General features: G+C 39.4%; 1 protein-coding gene across 7 annotated transcripts in view; it reads left to right on the top strand.

Annotated features, from left to right (window-relative positions):
* Positions 1-15,985, top strand: part of ppp1r9a (protein phosphatase 1, regulatory subunit 9A) — a 53,178-nt gene that overhangs the window by 17,847 nt on the left and 19,346 nt on the right. For 3 of the 7 annotated variants that reach the window (XM_035428843.1, XM_035428840.1, XM_035428841.1), the window contains exons 5-9: positions 1,143-1,247; positions 8,202-8,337; positions 10,896-10,994; positions 13,512-13,685; positions 15,005-15,058. In XM_035428843.1, coding sequence (XP_035284734.1) covers positions 1,143-1,247; positions 8,202-8,337; positions 10,896-10,994; positions 13,512-13,685; positions 15,005-15,058 — 568 coding nt within the window. The remainder of the gene's footprint in view (positions 1-1,142; positions 1,248-8,201; positions 8,338-10,895; positions 10,995-13,511; positions 13,686-15,004; positions 15,059-15,985) is intronic. The other 4 variants (XM_035428846.1, XM_035428845.1, XM_035428842.1 and 1 more) reach the window with 3 other exon arrangements.

Genomic DNA, 15,985 nt, shown 5'->3' with positions numbered 1-15,985 from the left:
GCTTGCAGTGAATGCAAATTAATAAATGTGGTTCCTGTGGGCTGCTAGATGGCCTCCCATGGTCAGATATTAAAACGGAACTGTGCCATTATTGTGGTCCCAGCCCCACAGAAGGACTTGTGGTGCCAACCTGACAAATAAAATGTTATGTAATAGAGGTTTTCAGCTGGTGGACTGCCCCCGTTTCACTGCGTACAGGAAGTGGACTCTTCTGTTTCTAAGAAGAACTGAAAATGAGCAAGAGCTGGCAGCCTGCTCTTCAGAGGAAGTAGTGTGTACTTGCTAGCACTTTCCCAAATCATCTTAAATGTGATTGGGCATTTAAAATTCAAACAAAGAGGAAAAAATGTGGCCAATAATAAATAATATTTAACAAGGAATGAATTTATGTAACTGCAAAAAGTTGGACCCATTTGTCCGTGTTCTGACTCAATAGTAATACTACCAGTAATGATAATACGTTTTTATTTATGTATATAAATGTTTTTATGTGTGTGTTTATATATGTGTTTTCCTGTTGGTTGCTGTGGGTGCTACTTGATTTAAACACAATGACATATTCAGATTATCTGAGGAGGTACGGAAATTGGTCTCTGAAATGATGGCTTTGTCATTATCAAATCTTCTTCCTCTTAATGAGTGCTTCGATTTCGGAAATGCGATTGTTATTCTTCTCTGCTGTTTGCAATTTTGAATCCCCCAGCTTCCCAGACCCCGGACCAGCACCATAAAATAGCGTTTGTTTCCTTCGATTAGCCGCAGGGCTGTCGCAAGCCTCGGGCACTACATGACTCGTTCCTGCTAGCATACAGGCTTCTGAAGCTAATTTCTTCTGTCTGTTGGGCGTTTCAATTAAAGTTGACCACCACTGGGCATTGTGGTCATTGGACCCCGAGTGTCAGTTATCTTTAACATTCTGTGGAGGTTTGTCATTTATAGCCCACTGTTCAAAATAATGGCCGTGATGATACCAGAGCCATGTTAAAAAATCAGACTAGATTCATGGTGTGATAACAGCCCTCAAACATAGAAAGTTCCTGACTGATCTATGCATGGAACGGAAGCTGGCTAATCAAGCGATGCTTGCTCAGCATTTTGCTGGCCTTGTCATTTCTGACCTGAGACTGATTCCCGTGCCGCAGGATCAAGGTTAATGACCAGATTGTGGAGGTGGACGGGACCAGTCTGGTAGGGGTCACCCAGAGCTTCGCCGCAACCGTCCTGAGGAACACGCAGGGCGTGGTCAGGTGAGAAACGCACATCGTCGACACAAGCTCATATGCACATGTATGTGGATACGGGAGACAGTTGCTATTTGTAGACACATATAGATCCATGCAAACCTTCTTTGGGTTATGATGAACATTATTGTCTCCTAAACTGTGCTATGGCCTCTTATTGAAGGTACTATACAATACACTTCACCATTCATGAAATTTTAAGCAAAAGCACAGTACTAAAGTACATACACATTTGAACATTATATAAACATTTGTAAGCAAGTGATATGATCTCTGGAGTACCCTGTTTTAACTGTAACCGATTCTTCTCCAAAAGCATTGTTACAAAGAACAAATCAAATACTAAAGTACGTACACATTTGCACATTATATAAACATGTCTAAACAAGTGACAGGATCTCTGGAGTACCCTGTTTTAACTGTAACCTACTCTTTGTCTTTATAGAAAAGCATATGAATTCATATGGTAGAACTGAGACAGAAGTGATAGGGATAAGAATGCATTCTAGCATTGATTATGCTTAGGAGCATGGCCTCCTCAAATTAGGAGATGCACACAAGAGGCTTAAGTCTCTACACTGATCCAGTTAAGTAGTGAATTAGATTTGGATTCAACTACACACCAGCACACTGCAGCACTTAAAGATGCAGTATGTAATTTTGTTTTGGAACGCTTTGTTAATTTGCTTGAATTTCCTTCACATCCTGACAGATATAAATAAATTAAAAGCTCTAAGAAAAAAATCTGGTCTCTCTGACTGCCCCGGGCTCTGTAATCAGCCACTGAAAATGTATCGGTGCCTGAATCTTGACAGCCAAACAGGACAACTCTCTGCAAGGAGGCTTCCCAAACTGCCTGTCACAGCGCTGCCAGAGCAGGTAGGGCGGGGCTATACAGTTAAGAGCAGAGAAGAAATACTGCAGAGACAGTGCTAAAATCTCGACCTCCAAACAACGCAACACTCTGGTAGTACCTTGTCAAAGTATATTTTTACTCTGAATTTGACATTAAGACATACAGATAATGAAAGCCAGGGCACAATGCAGTCACTAAGCGTGACTGGTGACAAATGGCTGTAGATATGGTCTCAGTAGTCAAACGAAACTTCGGTGCTAGCTTGTCATTTTATGTTTAAAACCTGTAAAACTATATTTTACACTGAATTTGACAGGAAGACATGCAGATCATGAAGGCCAAGACATTTTTTGAGTAAAATCACAGGAAACCCATTGGTCTGTAGCCACAAAAGCAGCTGAGGTTATTGTGTCACGGGTGACAGTTGCTAAGCAGGCTAGCTTCCAAAAGATGCAAAACTCTGAGACTGTAATCTTACATTTCAAAGCTTCAAAACTGTTGAAATTTTTACTCAAGAATTTGGCATTAAGACATACAGATTATGAAAGCCAAGAGATTGTTCTTCTAAAATTAGATTAAATCCTAAAACTGCCAAAAATGAACATTTTTTGACATAAACATCGATTTATACGAAATTGGCCATAGAGACTTCCGACTGATTATGATAGAAGGGGTCACATATATCCTCTTTCTCCAGTACCCAGATGCCAGGCAGCATACGTGCATGTGTTTGGTGGGAGGGGCTTTAGAGGGAGAGCTGAGGAAAAGGGGTGTGAGGTGGTGGTACATATTTTTTCAAAACATACAGCTTTCTCTTGCTTGCTTTTCCGAACTTACACACTGCACCTTTAAAGACAAGGGGGCCTACTCAATATTGTAGGCTTCAGCATATTTCACAGCTAGTATCTAACTGAGAAGAAATAATCTTTTCTGCTCCAATAAGAATCTAAGGGATTTGAAGAGGAAAGTCACTTTTTCTAGGCTCTAAATATTTCATAATTAGGAATATAATAAAATACTAAATTAGGTTCTGCTGTGATGCTGCTGCTGTGGGTAATTACCGTATGACACATGTCCATTATTTAATCTCTGCCTTATTGATACATGTGACAGCTGCATTCTGAAGTCAGTATCACACACATTAAAAACAGCACTGTAATTAAGAGTTGTCCCTTGTGCATAACAATCAAAAATTGTCATCATCTCAAGTTCACCTCTAGAATGATTCCCAAGATGACAAGGAAAAATTGCTCAACAATGTTTCCTCTGCTGATCTTGCAAAACCAGCTTCTGGCTGGACTGCATTATCTGGCCTTCATCGGGGAAATGATTAATGCTAACCTTTGACTTGATGCATCTCTTACTCCTGTATAATTGACTTCTACATGAACTACTGAATATGGAAGAACATGCAGATCATTTATAAAAAATGACAGGCAATTCAGTCATATTAGCTTTTAGCCATTTCAGTCTGATCTTTAGGTAATTAGATTATCCACCTCCCCAACCCTTTTTATACCTTTAAAACATGTTAGCAACAGAATGTCTAAGTGAATCAGTAAAATTCTTTAAAAAATAAAGTTGAATATGAAAAGTTTAAAAAAGCTCAATAACAACAAATTACTAACGATGCAACTACACTGTAGCTATCACTGCATTGAGTTCAACCATGAAGTCACTGATTCCCCCATAAATCCTGGCAAAATTCGAAGTTGACTTTTTCACCGTGGTAAAATGCACATGCTGTTTAATTGTAACTGTCTTTGATGGTGTTTGCCCATTAACAGTCAAGATCTGGGTCCTATTCATGTCTGGATTATTTTAGAATTGGACTGCAAGGCCCAACACCAGTCCATATGAGACTTCATTTCCCATGACACTTGCTCAGATTTTGTGTCCTACAATAAAGACAATACTGAGTCCAATGGTAGTTCTGACAGATGTATTTATTCAGATACATTTTTGAAGGATCTTTAAAAATCCCAATATATTTGATTATAGACCTGGTCTATAAAGAGTCAGTGTATTTTATGTGTGTCAAACAGGAACATTTATGTTCTGATATCCATCCAAAGAAACTGTGTTTGCTATGTGGCTTGTAGCTTCCAAGATCAGTGAAATGCTGCCTTATGTGTTTATGCTATAATGCCATGTTTCAATCCTTTAATTTTTCGAGTTGCGATAGACTTCCTGAAGGTTCCTGTGAAAGTTGATGGAATATGTTGGAGGATGCTTAGTTGAGATAATATATCAGCTAAACAGATTAGCATATAGTGATTATTTATTTTTGTTAAGTAACTCCTTATGTATCCATTCTGGCATTGTTTACCGTATTTGTTTATAAATTGTTTACTGTATGTTCAATATCTTTATTTCCATTGTAAAACAAATCATGTAGGATTCTGGATTTAGAACTAGGATTAGTTTAATTAGATTAGTTTGATTAATCACTGTTGGCATCTTGTGTACTGTAGTTTGCTTCACAGAAAGCCATTAATATTTGATATATATTTATATATTTTAATATATAAATATTTGACCATCTTTTTTTAACAACCTTACAGCACACTTTACAATGGGCTAATTGCTGTTGGAACTGTATGTTTACCTATGTATGTTGGAACCTTGTATGTTTACCTTTATACCTTATCTATGTAACTTTTAAAAGCTTATATAGCATATTCCTTTATGCCATGTGTCTGACCTATCTTGGAAAAGGCACTTTCATTTTTAGTTGAATGTGTCTGCTCCACACAAAGCTACAATACACCTCATTTCAAAGCCTAATCCATCTTCCTTTCAGTAGCACCTGCTGTATTGTCAAACTGACAGCATCCCTTTGAAAATGAGTGCTTTATTAACTCTACCAAGCTGTACACAACCACAGTGACAGAACACCACGATCCCACATCATGACAGTGAGTCACTACTGGAGGTGGGCCCAGCTGCTCATAAAAAACTTATTTAACCACTGCAGCTATATTCAGTTTATGAAGGTGGTTATCCTGCCTGATCTGAATTATTCTTTTGAAACACCACTTCTTATTCACAGCTGTATGAAGGCTGGTCCCAGGCTGCAGTGCTTAAGTCAGTTGTTTTATTCAGATTCTCTTGTGTAAAATTTTGCAAACTCATGTGTTCAGAAGAGATAGCCCCGACGTGTGAAAGTAAAGATGTGAATTTTCCTTAGCAGAGGAGGAAACAGATTGTATGAAGAACCGTTTGTTACTGGTGAATTCTATATCCGGATACATTTTTGCAAGTTTTAGGGCATAATTGTGATCACTGATTATTAATGTCTCACCTTTCATATGAGTTTTTATTTTGCCATGCAGAAGGAATCTGCAATACTGGTCCTGGAGAGCTGCAAGCTCTGCTGGGTTTTTCACCTTAAAATTAACCCTCAGTTCAGACCCAAGTAACTGGGTGAACAGAGTTAACTGTGTATTAACTGCTGTAATTGATTAATTAAGTAAGAATCACAACAACAAAAACGGAGGGACTATGTATAAAAAGGGCTGTAATTCCTACACAAATCAATTGATTTGCATATAGATACCCTCAAATTAAAGCTGACAGTCTGTACTTTAACATATTTAACAAATGTAATGTATTCATTGTTTCCATTCAAATCCAATGTCCTGGAGTAGAGCCAACAAAAACTGTGGCATTGTTTTGATACTTGTGCATTTAACTGTGAGGTGTTAGACAATAATAGAAGTCATTACTTTCTCATTATGTTACACCATTATTCAGCAGCAGCCATTGATCTTAGGCTAATTTTTAATTATTTTTTTTGTAAACAAATGGTTTCAAATTGGGGAGGGGGGATCTGAAGTTTACATTAAACCTCACAAAAAGTTTATTAAGACAACAAAGCTCAATAAAACAAATATTACCTGATCATAAAATTGAGCTGTGTTGATGAGCCCGAGGATGAACACCATGTTATTTCTGAGCTAGCATTTTTGTACTGTCTTGTATTGATATCGCAGTGTGATGAAACAGCATGCCCAAGAACAAAATAGAATTAAAATAATGTTTCAGAAATGCTGTATGTTGCTTGCTCTCATTGTTCCATTAAGATATGTGTGGTCACTTGGGGCCACCAATTTTCTGTCAGAGTGGTCTTATGAGCATTAGAGGGATCCCTGTGTCCGATGCTGATGTAGGGGGAGGGTGCACAGATAAGCTGGGGGCTCCCTCTTGCAGTTACATAGTGGAAGGCTTCCAGGTCATTTACTCTACAGAGCCATTGCACATGAGGACTGGAAGCGTGGTCAGATCGATTAGGTTCAACCAGGTTCCCAAACAGGCCGTGTTGAAAGCACCCTAAAATTAATTTTTTGCTTAAACACACACTAACGTCAACTGAACTGCCTCCTACACCACCCGATACTTGGTATTGCTTGTGTGCCTTGTTATTTTTAAGTCCTTTCTTCAGACTTTGTTGGGATTAATTGCTAGTAATGACCATAATTGCTTTGTGGCACTTCTGTTTGGCTGTTGCTTCAGATGAAAATGAAATTATAAAGTCAAATTATAGTTTGGATTCTGCACATTGATTGATTAAGCGCCTCGGCAGAGTTCTTGTCTGCTATGACAGCAGGGTCGATTGAATGAGCACAAAAAGATCTCTTGCATTCTGACATTCTGGCGTGGTTTGTATCCTAAATAGAACAGTGGAGATTTTTCTGGAAACATTAATTTCCTGTCGACAAAAGAATGCTTTGAAAAGGCTAAATACATTAATTATGAGATTTGAAGGGAAAATATCCTTTAAAAATAGCCTCTTTTTTACAGTTCATTTACATTACAATTAGATATATCTGCTGTGGGTCATTGTAAGATGAACTGCACATTAGTGAACAGTCTAGTTTTTCATGCAGAGAAAAGCTTTTTGAAAAAGGGAAATCTCTTTTAACCACACTGTGGTATATAGTATATAGTATATGTAGTGATTTAGTTATCTCAAATCTTTTTTTAAGGAATCTTGAATACTGTAATATCTTCAAGATTCCAAGTCTTCCAGTATTCAAGATCTCTTTTAAATTAACAGACCAGTAAATCAAATGAGGTGTTTCGGTGCAAGGTTAATAGCACAGAAGCGAGTCACTGAGCTAAACGCACATCAAAAGGCCATTTATCACAACGCAGTTTCTAAATGCAGCCGTTTTATTGTTTGTCGTTAAACGCCGATCTCCTATATGACGACTTCAGTTGTGGTCTAGCGAGTAAATGTTTCCCGTTGTCAGTCCGGATTTGCTGTCGCTGTATTGCCCTGGCGGTGGGCGGCGCTCGGTTCAGCGCGAGAGGCGCTAGCGGGGGTCTTTCCGTAGTGCGGTCGCTCCGAGCGAGGGCACACGTCGGATTCGATCACGTCTCACGGGGCTGTGGGGACATTCATTGCTTTATTGCGTAAGCATCGAAGAGCGCCCACATTTCATCAAGCGCTCAGCCCTAGAGAAGCCCAATCATGTAATTTAGTTTTAAAATACACCCCCCCCCCCAGGTTTGGTGCCATGACGATGACATGCCTCAGAGACGTAGCGCTCACTGCGCTGTAGTTTTAATCTGTTAAAAAAACATACATTGGATGTATTTGTACTGGGAAAAATTCCGGAGTCAGGTATTCAAAGTTACGTTACAGCTGAAAGTATTTGATGAGCATGTAAACTATTACTTTACATATTCTTGTCAGTTGTGGTTCACTGCCAGTGGCATGATGTAGGACTCATTTCAAATGGAAGGGGGGGGGGGGGTGGCAGTATTTTTTGGTGCTTAGGGAGGGGCTGGCATCCAATGACTTTTGTGGCTTTACAGATAAGGGGGAAATTATGTTTCATTGCTGTCACCCCCTTTAACTATGTCTGTACTGTAGCTATTTACAAGACACCTGCGGGAGAAATAAACATGGGAAGGGTTTGTTATCTGATTAAATCAACTTGTTGAATGATAGCTGTACTGTAAATAACTTGTATCTTTTCTGAAAATAGGCTCCACAGAAGTGGCTAAATTGTAAATTTCACTTTTGCGTTACAATGCCTGTTGTAATACTTTGTGTTTGTTCCACACCCACTGATTGGCCGCCTCTCTGCCTTCAGGTTTGTGATTGGACGAGAGCGGCCAGGCCAGGTGAGCGAGGTGGCGCAGCTCATCAGTCAGACCCTGGAGCAGGAGCGGCGGCAGAGGGAGATGCTGGAGCAGCATTATGCGCAGTACGACGCCGATGACGACGAGGTGAGGGCTGTGCTCCGAGGCCACGTTTTATTGCCTGCCGCTTAAAATGGCGGCCTTGAATATTCTGTGGAAAACTGATACCATCGCCCTCAACCGCATAATGGTGGGGCGTAAAACCAATGATTATAGCAATCCAAAAGAAATGGTTCGCACGCAAACAGTAAGGCTACAATACTTACATCATTTTTTTCACTTATAGCAGCAGAGGAGCAGAATACATAATCAGCAGCCTTATTGTTGTGTGCAAAACATGTCTTTTGGATCACCCTTGAGGATTGACATGAGGGTTGATTGATTTGCTATGGTTACCAATCGTTGAGATCAGTGGATAAGGTGAAGCTCGTGTTGTAATGCGGGGTCCCTCTTCCCCACCCTTCCTGTTCACAAACAAGATCTTTTTGCAGTCATGTGGAATCTAACGTTCAAACCCATACAGTGGCATTCACGCTTGTTTCAGTGCAGTGTGCTGTTACAGTAGGTTGCATGTATGCTAATTCCGATGGCACATGCTATTCAATGGCATTGTGTTTAAAAGACAAAAGAGCTGCTATCTTATTCCCAGATTTGTCAGTTGACTGTTTCGGCTAATTGTTGACTTGCATGGGAGATGACCACTTTTCCAGAACAGATTCAGCGTTGCTATGGTGCTGTGGTGCTCAAGCGAAGCTTCAATTGAAGGTCAAATTAATTACGGCCTTCTGCATTAATTGAATCTATAGAAGAAGTTGGCTTTACATCAGCAGTGGTAACACAGGAGCTAAAACCCCATATAGTTCAATCGTTCATAGATTCAAAGGCCATTCCGTTTTTACTAGTTGTGACATCGAACAAACATTAGTAAAATATGTTGCAAAAATGTGATATGTTGGTTGGGTATTAGATTTCCAAGCAGTTATACAAGCTTTTGACCAATGGGTGAAAAACCTCACCCTTCAGTATCATGCATTTATTACAAGCTTCATCAAATTCACATGCACATTATATATGTTCAACAAATAACTATTTAAGTAAATTTTGTAAGGTTACAGTAGCTAGCTGATTAGAGTCAGATAAGAGTCTTGTGACATTAGTTAGCCTCGAGATCTCTTAATAGCAAGCTAGTCTCTACTGCGTCATATATCACTTGAATAGCTATTTATCTATTTATCTAGTTTAGCTAGCTAACTAGAAATGTATTTAGCCGGAAAGTTGGCGCATAAGCTTTGATTCATTCATTTCATCTTTGACAGTACTTTGCCCTGCTGATCAATGTGAATGTTGTTTGTCTCACCTCTTGGCCCCCCTGAATTATTTGGTACTATGCAAATGTTGACTTGCTATTCTTTTTAAACTTGCACCTCAGGTAAATAAACAAGAATGTGTTATGAACTCCATTATGCTTGTGCTCATCTCCATTACTAAGGACCTGGGTGCTCAGTGACCTTGATGTCCAACCTCTTCCATAGGCACACATCTATAGCCTGAAAGAAATACATATTAACTCAAACCTATCAGGATTAATACTGTATTACCATAAAGTTATACCACACAGTTGAAGAGAGTGTAAAGTGGATATGGTGAAAACACATATTTATATATTTAATACTTTTCAGAAACTTTACTTGGTAACTTATCTCATGTCCCAACTTTCTCTCATCAGCCAATTTTCATATGCCAAAGGCTCTGTAATTTCTCTAGTGTGTTACGACATCAACCCTTGCGATGAAGCTTCAGTGCTTTATATATAAGCATACTGAATGGTTCAGTTCATTTTTTTTTAAGTACTTGATTCTGAATTTGGGGAGTTTTAAACATCTTGGAAGGGCTGCATAACCCAGATTATCAGTAGGCTCTTAATTAAGGTAACAGTGCAGAGAACAGGGCATGGTTCACATCTGTTGCCTGGGGGAACACATTTCAACTAAATGGAAGATGGCATCATGGCCAGTTCACTTATACTCTTCACCAAGAACACTCTGTGTAGCACTGTAGGGTGAAAAACCAGGGAAATGTTCCTTATTCAATTTCCAAAAAATAACTTATCTGAAGAGCTATTGGCAACTCCCAATTCTGCAAGGCAGTAAGTGTACTTTGCAGATGAATTTGTCAAACGACAATACACTTTTTTCTTAAACCCGAACAACACACTGAAGTGAGAATTCATTCTTTCCTCTTCCCTTCTAAAGATTAAGACTGGTGGTCCAGACAGTTTTTTTTATTTTTTATTTGATTGATTACCAAATTAATAACCAAACCATAATGTCTTGTTAGAAATGGAAGAATATATGTCAGTGGTTGCTTAATTTAAAATGTTGGTCTGAGCCAAAGCCAAAATGATCTGTTGTTTCATTGTTGTTAAACTGAGGTTTAAGTCCATGCTGTTCAGTTTAACTGATTAAAAAACACTGGACTATTTTCACTGATACCTTTCTCCAGCCAGCATAATGAAAAGAGAGCCTAACATGATTGGTTGCTGTAAATGCACAGAAGCAGCATTCATGTGGCCCCAGTTATATCTGTAACGGCCGCATTTGAGTGGTTAACAGACGTCTCTCTCTCTCTCGTTGCAAATTTTTTAGAAGCAGGTTCGTGATTTTCAGGGATCCCACAGCATCTTCAATAGAAACAGCAACAATAACAACAGCAACAACAACAGCACCACTTGTTCCTTTGTAAAGGTTTGTCATTTAAGATGCAAATAATGCCTCCCTGTGCATCTTGCTTACTGGCAACCTTTAAACCTGCCGTCAGCATTTAACTCACTTTCGGGATTAAAGCCAGACCTTGCAAGCGGGTCCAAAAACGCCAAGCACTCAGTGGATAGCAATGGACATTAAGCACCATGCCAATTGCTTAAGATAATTGGTAAAGCCATACATTGGCTTTGTGCTCATAAAAGCCTTCTGAAATAAAGCACTTTTCGCGGTGCTCCTAATAGCTGTGCATCATCGCTCGCCAACTTGGTTGGTGTAGTCTTAGAAACCCTAATAACTTCGTAGCTGCCATCTCACACAGATTCGCTGTGACTGTAATCTCAGTTTGTGAAAGGAGGAGACCCAAGGGCTTATTAATTCCACACATTAAATGGCTCTGATATACTGTATACTCAGCGCCAGGTCCTCCTAATATTCCAACTGTAAACGGAAGGTGTTGAATAGTAGCGGTGTCAGGCTGTTCACAACATTAGGCAATCCCTTAATGATGTCTGCGTAAACTTTGAAGTGCCATTTTGCTTTACGCATAATCCCTTTCTTCTCATTAATGCGTTGTGACTGTGATAAATAGCGGGGATTTGTTTAAGACAGCAAAACCGTCAAATAGGTTATCTTTGATGGGGTGTGCGTTATTCTGGTTTGGGTGGCACGTTAGGAGTATGTCTACTTGGTGCGTACTGGGCTGCATGCCAGGCAGGTTCATTCGATCCAGAGGAGAGGCCTCCCATGGACACGCTTGTGTGGAACTTGATCCGCTCTTCCAGTTGAACAACAAGTCCGGTCAACACTACAGCCTTAAAGGAAGAGAGTACACCTTTGCATCTTTCCACATTCTGCCTATGTTCTCAGCCTCTGCCACTCTGTCACCCCTCACTGTAGAGCCTTTGTGTCACATCCGTATCTTTACAACACATCCTGATTCACCTCTCTGCCCATCAATCCACATCCATTTCTATACATGACATTCTCACTCCCACACTCCTCCCTTTACACCACACTCTCACTCCCCTCTATGACATACTCTACTCACTTTTAACACACGCTCATCTTTACGCGTCATCCCTCAGATGCTGACTGTGTCAACTTGTATAATCAGTGTGGTATTGTCAGTATGCCAACTTCGCAAATGGCCTATGTGGAATATTTGAAAGTCCATAGTAGTAGTGGATTACCATAGCAACAATCCTGCTGAATTGATGAGCTAAGACACAGAGTTGCTGAAGTGTGACGGTCCATTAATTGATTGGACGACTTAGCTTGGATGTGTGTACACTTGCAGCAGACACAAATAATCCAGAGTTGTTGATTATTTTAGATGGGTCAAATGTTAATTAAGGATTCCCAAGGAATCTGTTACAAAATGGTTGACCTGCTTTCTCATTATTCTTAAGGGCTCCTCTGGGTACTGCAGATATATAGTTTGATTCTCGAGCATTCTGTTTTGAATTCAGTACTGTCTGTCATCAGAATTGATTTTATTCATTTTTCTTACAGTGATATTTACAATTATATCGGCCTCCCACGAGTCATTGATTTTTAATGTGATAAACCCGTGAAGATTACTGAAACAGTAAAGGCCCTTACAGATCTAATGCATTACAAACGTTGTTTCTACGAAACTGTAACTGCTTCAGTTTTGTTCCAAAAATCCTTCACAATGGTATGCAGGTTTCATATTTCTCATAGTAATGATATTTATTGAAGTACGATCAGTGTTCCCCATGGGTATCAAAGGATATTCTTAGGGCTCAATTCCAAAGTTTATATAATTCCACTTTTCCTTTGCCAGTGTGTGGCCCATACTTTATCAGTATCCTTCTACTATTTATTTCTCCCTAGAAAAAAAAAAAAAACATTCATATTGGCTTCTGTAGATTTCCATTTTCTTTGAAGACTCCTATTTTCACTGCAGACCACTATGTAAGAGAAATGCACAACAAATCTGTAGTTGTTAGTGCATATAATGTAACGTCTGAAATTTGACATAGTCGAACAGTTCAAAAGTAAATGACGTGCGTTGATCTAAATAACTTCTTGAGAAGTTCTTGAGAATTTGTGCCTCTCCTGGAATGTGAAAGCTTGAAGTGGGGCCAAGTTAACTGGAAAATCAGGGTCGCTTGGTTGATTTACTGCATAACTGAATCATCTGCTTTCATAATCATAAGGTGTCATCAACAGACCAGCATCAGGAGCTTTATAATCTGCACTCTGTCACACCCTGCCCATTTCAGATGTTTGTTCATTATTTATTTTAATATATAAAGCCTCTGCTGTTGTTAAACTGCATTGGCATAAATGGGCTCTTCCAATCAATGAAATTGTAAATCCAACCTGAATCCTGAGTGGACCATGCAGGGAACACATTTTATTTTATTACCATGGTAACTGCAGCTTCTCTGTTCTGTTTTCCATTAAGTGAGGAGAGGCAAAATTTTCAATTACAAATTAGCTTGATAAAGTATACTGGCTGCTCTTCTGCAGTTGCTGCATTGTTTCCAGACAGGAGAATATGCCACTGATGAGGAAGAGGAGGAGGAAGGCCCTGCTATAACGGGCGGGGAGATGACCATCGAGGTGTTTGACCTACCAGAAACGGAGGACATGTTTTCCCCCTCTGAAATGGACGCTACCAAACTGTCCCAGAAGTTCCGCGAGGTACGTATCACAAGAAAGGCACGCGGACTGAGATGAAGGTGTTCTACATAAAATGATGGGTGCATTTGAATTGATGCGTGAATGCCTTTTGGATTGCATTGGATGAAGGCTGATTTGTGAGTGCATTCAAAAACAAATGAAAACATAGTTATCTACTGTAGGCTACAATACAACAGCTGACTTTGTCCACTAATGATAGTTTTACTGATTACTGACCTGGTATTATTGTGTACAATGATATTGTTCTGGGCATTTGAATGCTGTACTTTAGTTTAATGTGCATTCAATATTGTATTGTATTTGGGTACCTTTAAAGTAATCTCTCTTTTGCTTTATGCCAAATGTAGAAATTTTGCAAAATTGCTCCTCTCCCTTTTAGTTTGAGGTCTAACAGGATATCATGTGCACTGAATGCACAAAATTATAAACTGAATTTTAAACGGTCGACTAAGGTCTACATTTTCCCATTTTCCACTGAATGAACACCCACATACTGTATTATAATTTATTACTCATTTTTATTATCAATAATAAATGAATGAATAATAATAATAGTGATCAAAGTAGTATTACAGAAGGCATAATGATATGCTGAGCAGACACCATTATGTAGTGTAATTTGAGTAGCTGACATTTGTACTTATTATCCATTTAAACAGATATTTGCTGAAGGTTAAGTACCTTTTCTGAAATGCACAGCTTACTAGCCCTAACCTTCAACCTGCAACCTTCAAATTATGCAGTTCCCTAACAGTCAGACCACACCGTTACCCTGCGAGGGTGCTGCACTCACAGGCTCTACTAATGAATAAAAACAGCTTTGAATGTGTGTCTTTGCCATTGTTTATGTCGATACTGTAAGCCCTAAAGCATGGAGACATTTTGTTTTGAATCGGGTGTCCTTTTGTTCCTTTAATAGCTATCCTCCCTCCCCCCTTGTTATGATCCATGCACATTTTACCTGAGCCACTGTGTATCTGCACATCCTGTGAGAAAGAATGAACTCCCAGCTACGGAAGTCCTGATACTTATCCCGTGTGAATCTCTCCTTCCCGTCCCTCTTTCTCTCTCTCTCTCTCTCTCTCTTTCTTCCTCTCTCCCTCCCTCCCCCTCACATCATAGCTCATCTCCTAAGACATTGTTTTTTCAGAGTAAATCTTAAGTAGGGAGAAGTATGGGTCTGACTTCCTGCGCATGAGAGGCAGCGTGATTTATCGCTCGCGGCCGTGCAGCGCAGTTCGCTCCTGAGCGCGCTCCGTGTAGGGCAGACCCAATGCCTGGCCGCCCGGCCGACTAACTTCCTTTCAATATTTACACAGCTGCAGATCAAGCACACTGTCACCGAGGCCGAGATACAGAAGCTCAAAAATAAGGTACGTTTCTCTTCTGGGCGTGTGCGGAAAGTTCTAGACAATGCACCCCTGCATGAATCACAATCAAAATATAATGTGTATTTAAGTAAATGTGTGTGCATCTGCATGCCTGGGAAGGTCTTTCATTTAAGCATCATTTAAGCAATGATCATTTAAGAAATGCATCATCTTTAGAAGCAAATATGTATTGCATTTCTATTATTATAGCAAACATGTATCATTTTTTTTCAATATCTGAAAGACATTGTTCTGTTCTGACACATTGTCACACTGTAACGTATTATTGGCATATACGGCAGTCATGGAGTATTTATGAAGTGTGTAGTACAATATTTAGATTTTTCATTAATTCATATCTAAATTAATGAAACACATATCTGTATGCATGGTTATAGGGGTTCAAGTTCTCGTTCATAAAGATTATTTATGATTTGTGATTTGTTCCACAACTAAGTACTGGCAGGTGCAAACATAAATCGGCCTCTTGTTAGTGTGACATTTTTGGCCAGCAAAGACAATGTATTTTCTTGGTGCTCATAGCACATACAATATTCTTACATAAATTAATATGACACCCATGCTATTGTTTAGAAAAATAATCCATGGATATATTACTCTCTTGCCGAGCCAAAGCGCTGACAATCTATTGCTGCTGAAATATATTACAAATAAGATGCCTGTGGTAGTTTGATGATTCATTGTAAACTGGATTGATTTTGGTCTTTGGTTCATTTTCTTTTTGAAAATGGGGTCCTCTTTTTGAAAATGGGGTCTTTTTGCGGCAGTGGCTGTAATAAATATGTCTGAGGTATTTGTTCAGAGACAAAGCAAACTGTGCCCGACAGCAATATAGTTCTGAATTCTGAGCCTCACCATGCAAGATTGCCTCTGGATTTGAGTATTTTTTCAGTTCCCTCTGGCAAACTT

The sequence above is a fragment of the Anguilla anguilla genome, chromosome 8, assembly GCF_013347855.1.
Source record: "Anguilla anguilla isolate fAngAng1 chromosome 8, fAngAng1.pri, whole genome shotgun sequence".
In the NCBI taxonomy this organism is placed as follows: Eukaryota; Metazoa; Chordata; class Actinopteri; order Anguilliformes; family Anguillidae; genus Anguilla; species Anguilla anguilla.
This window is presented reverse-complemented; position numbering and strand designations above follow the sequence as displayed.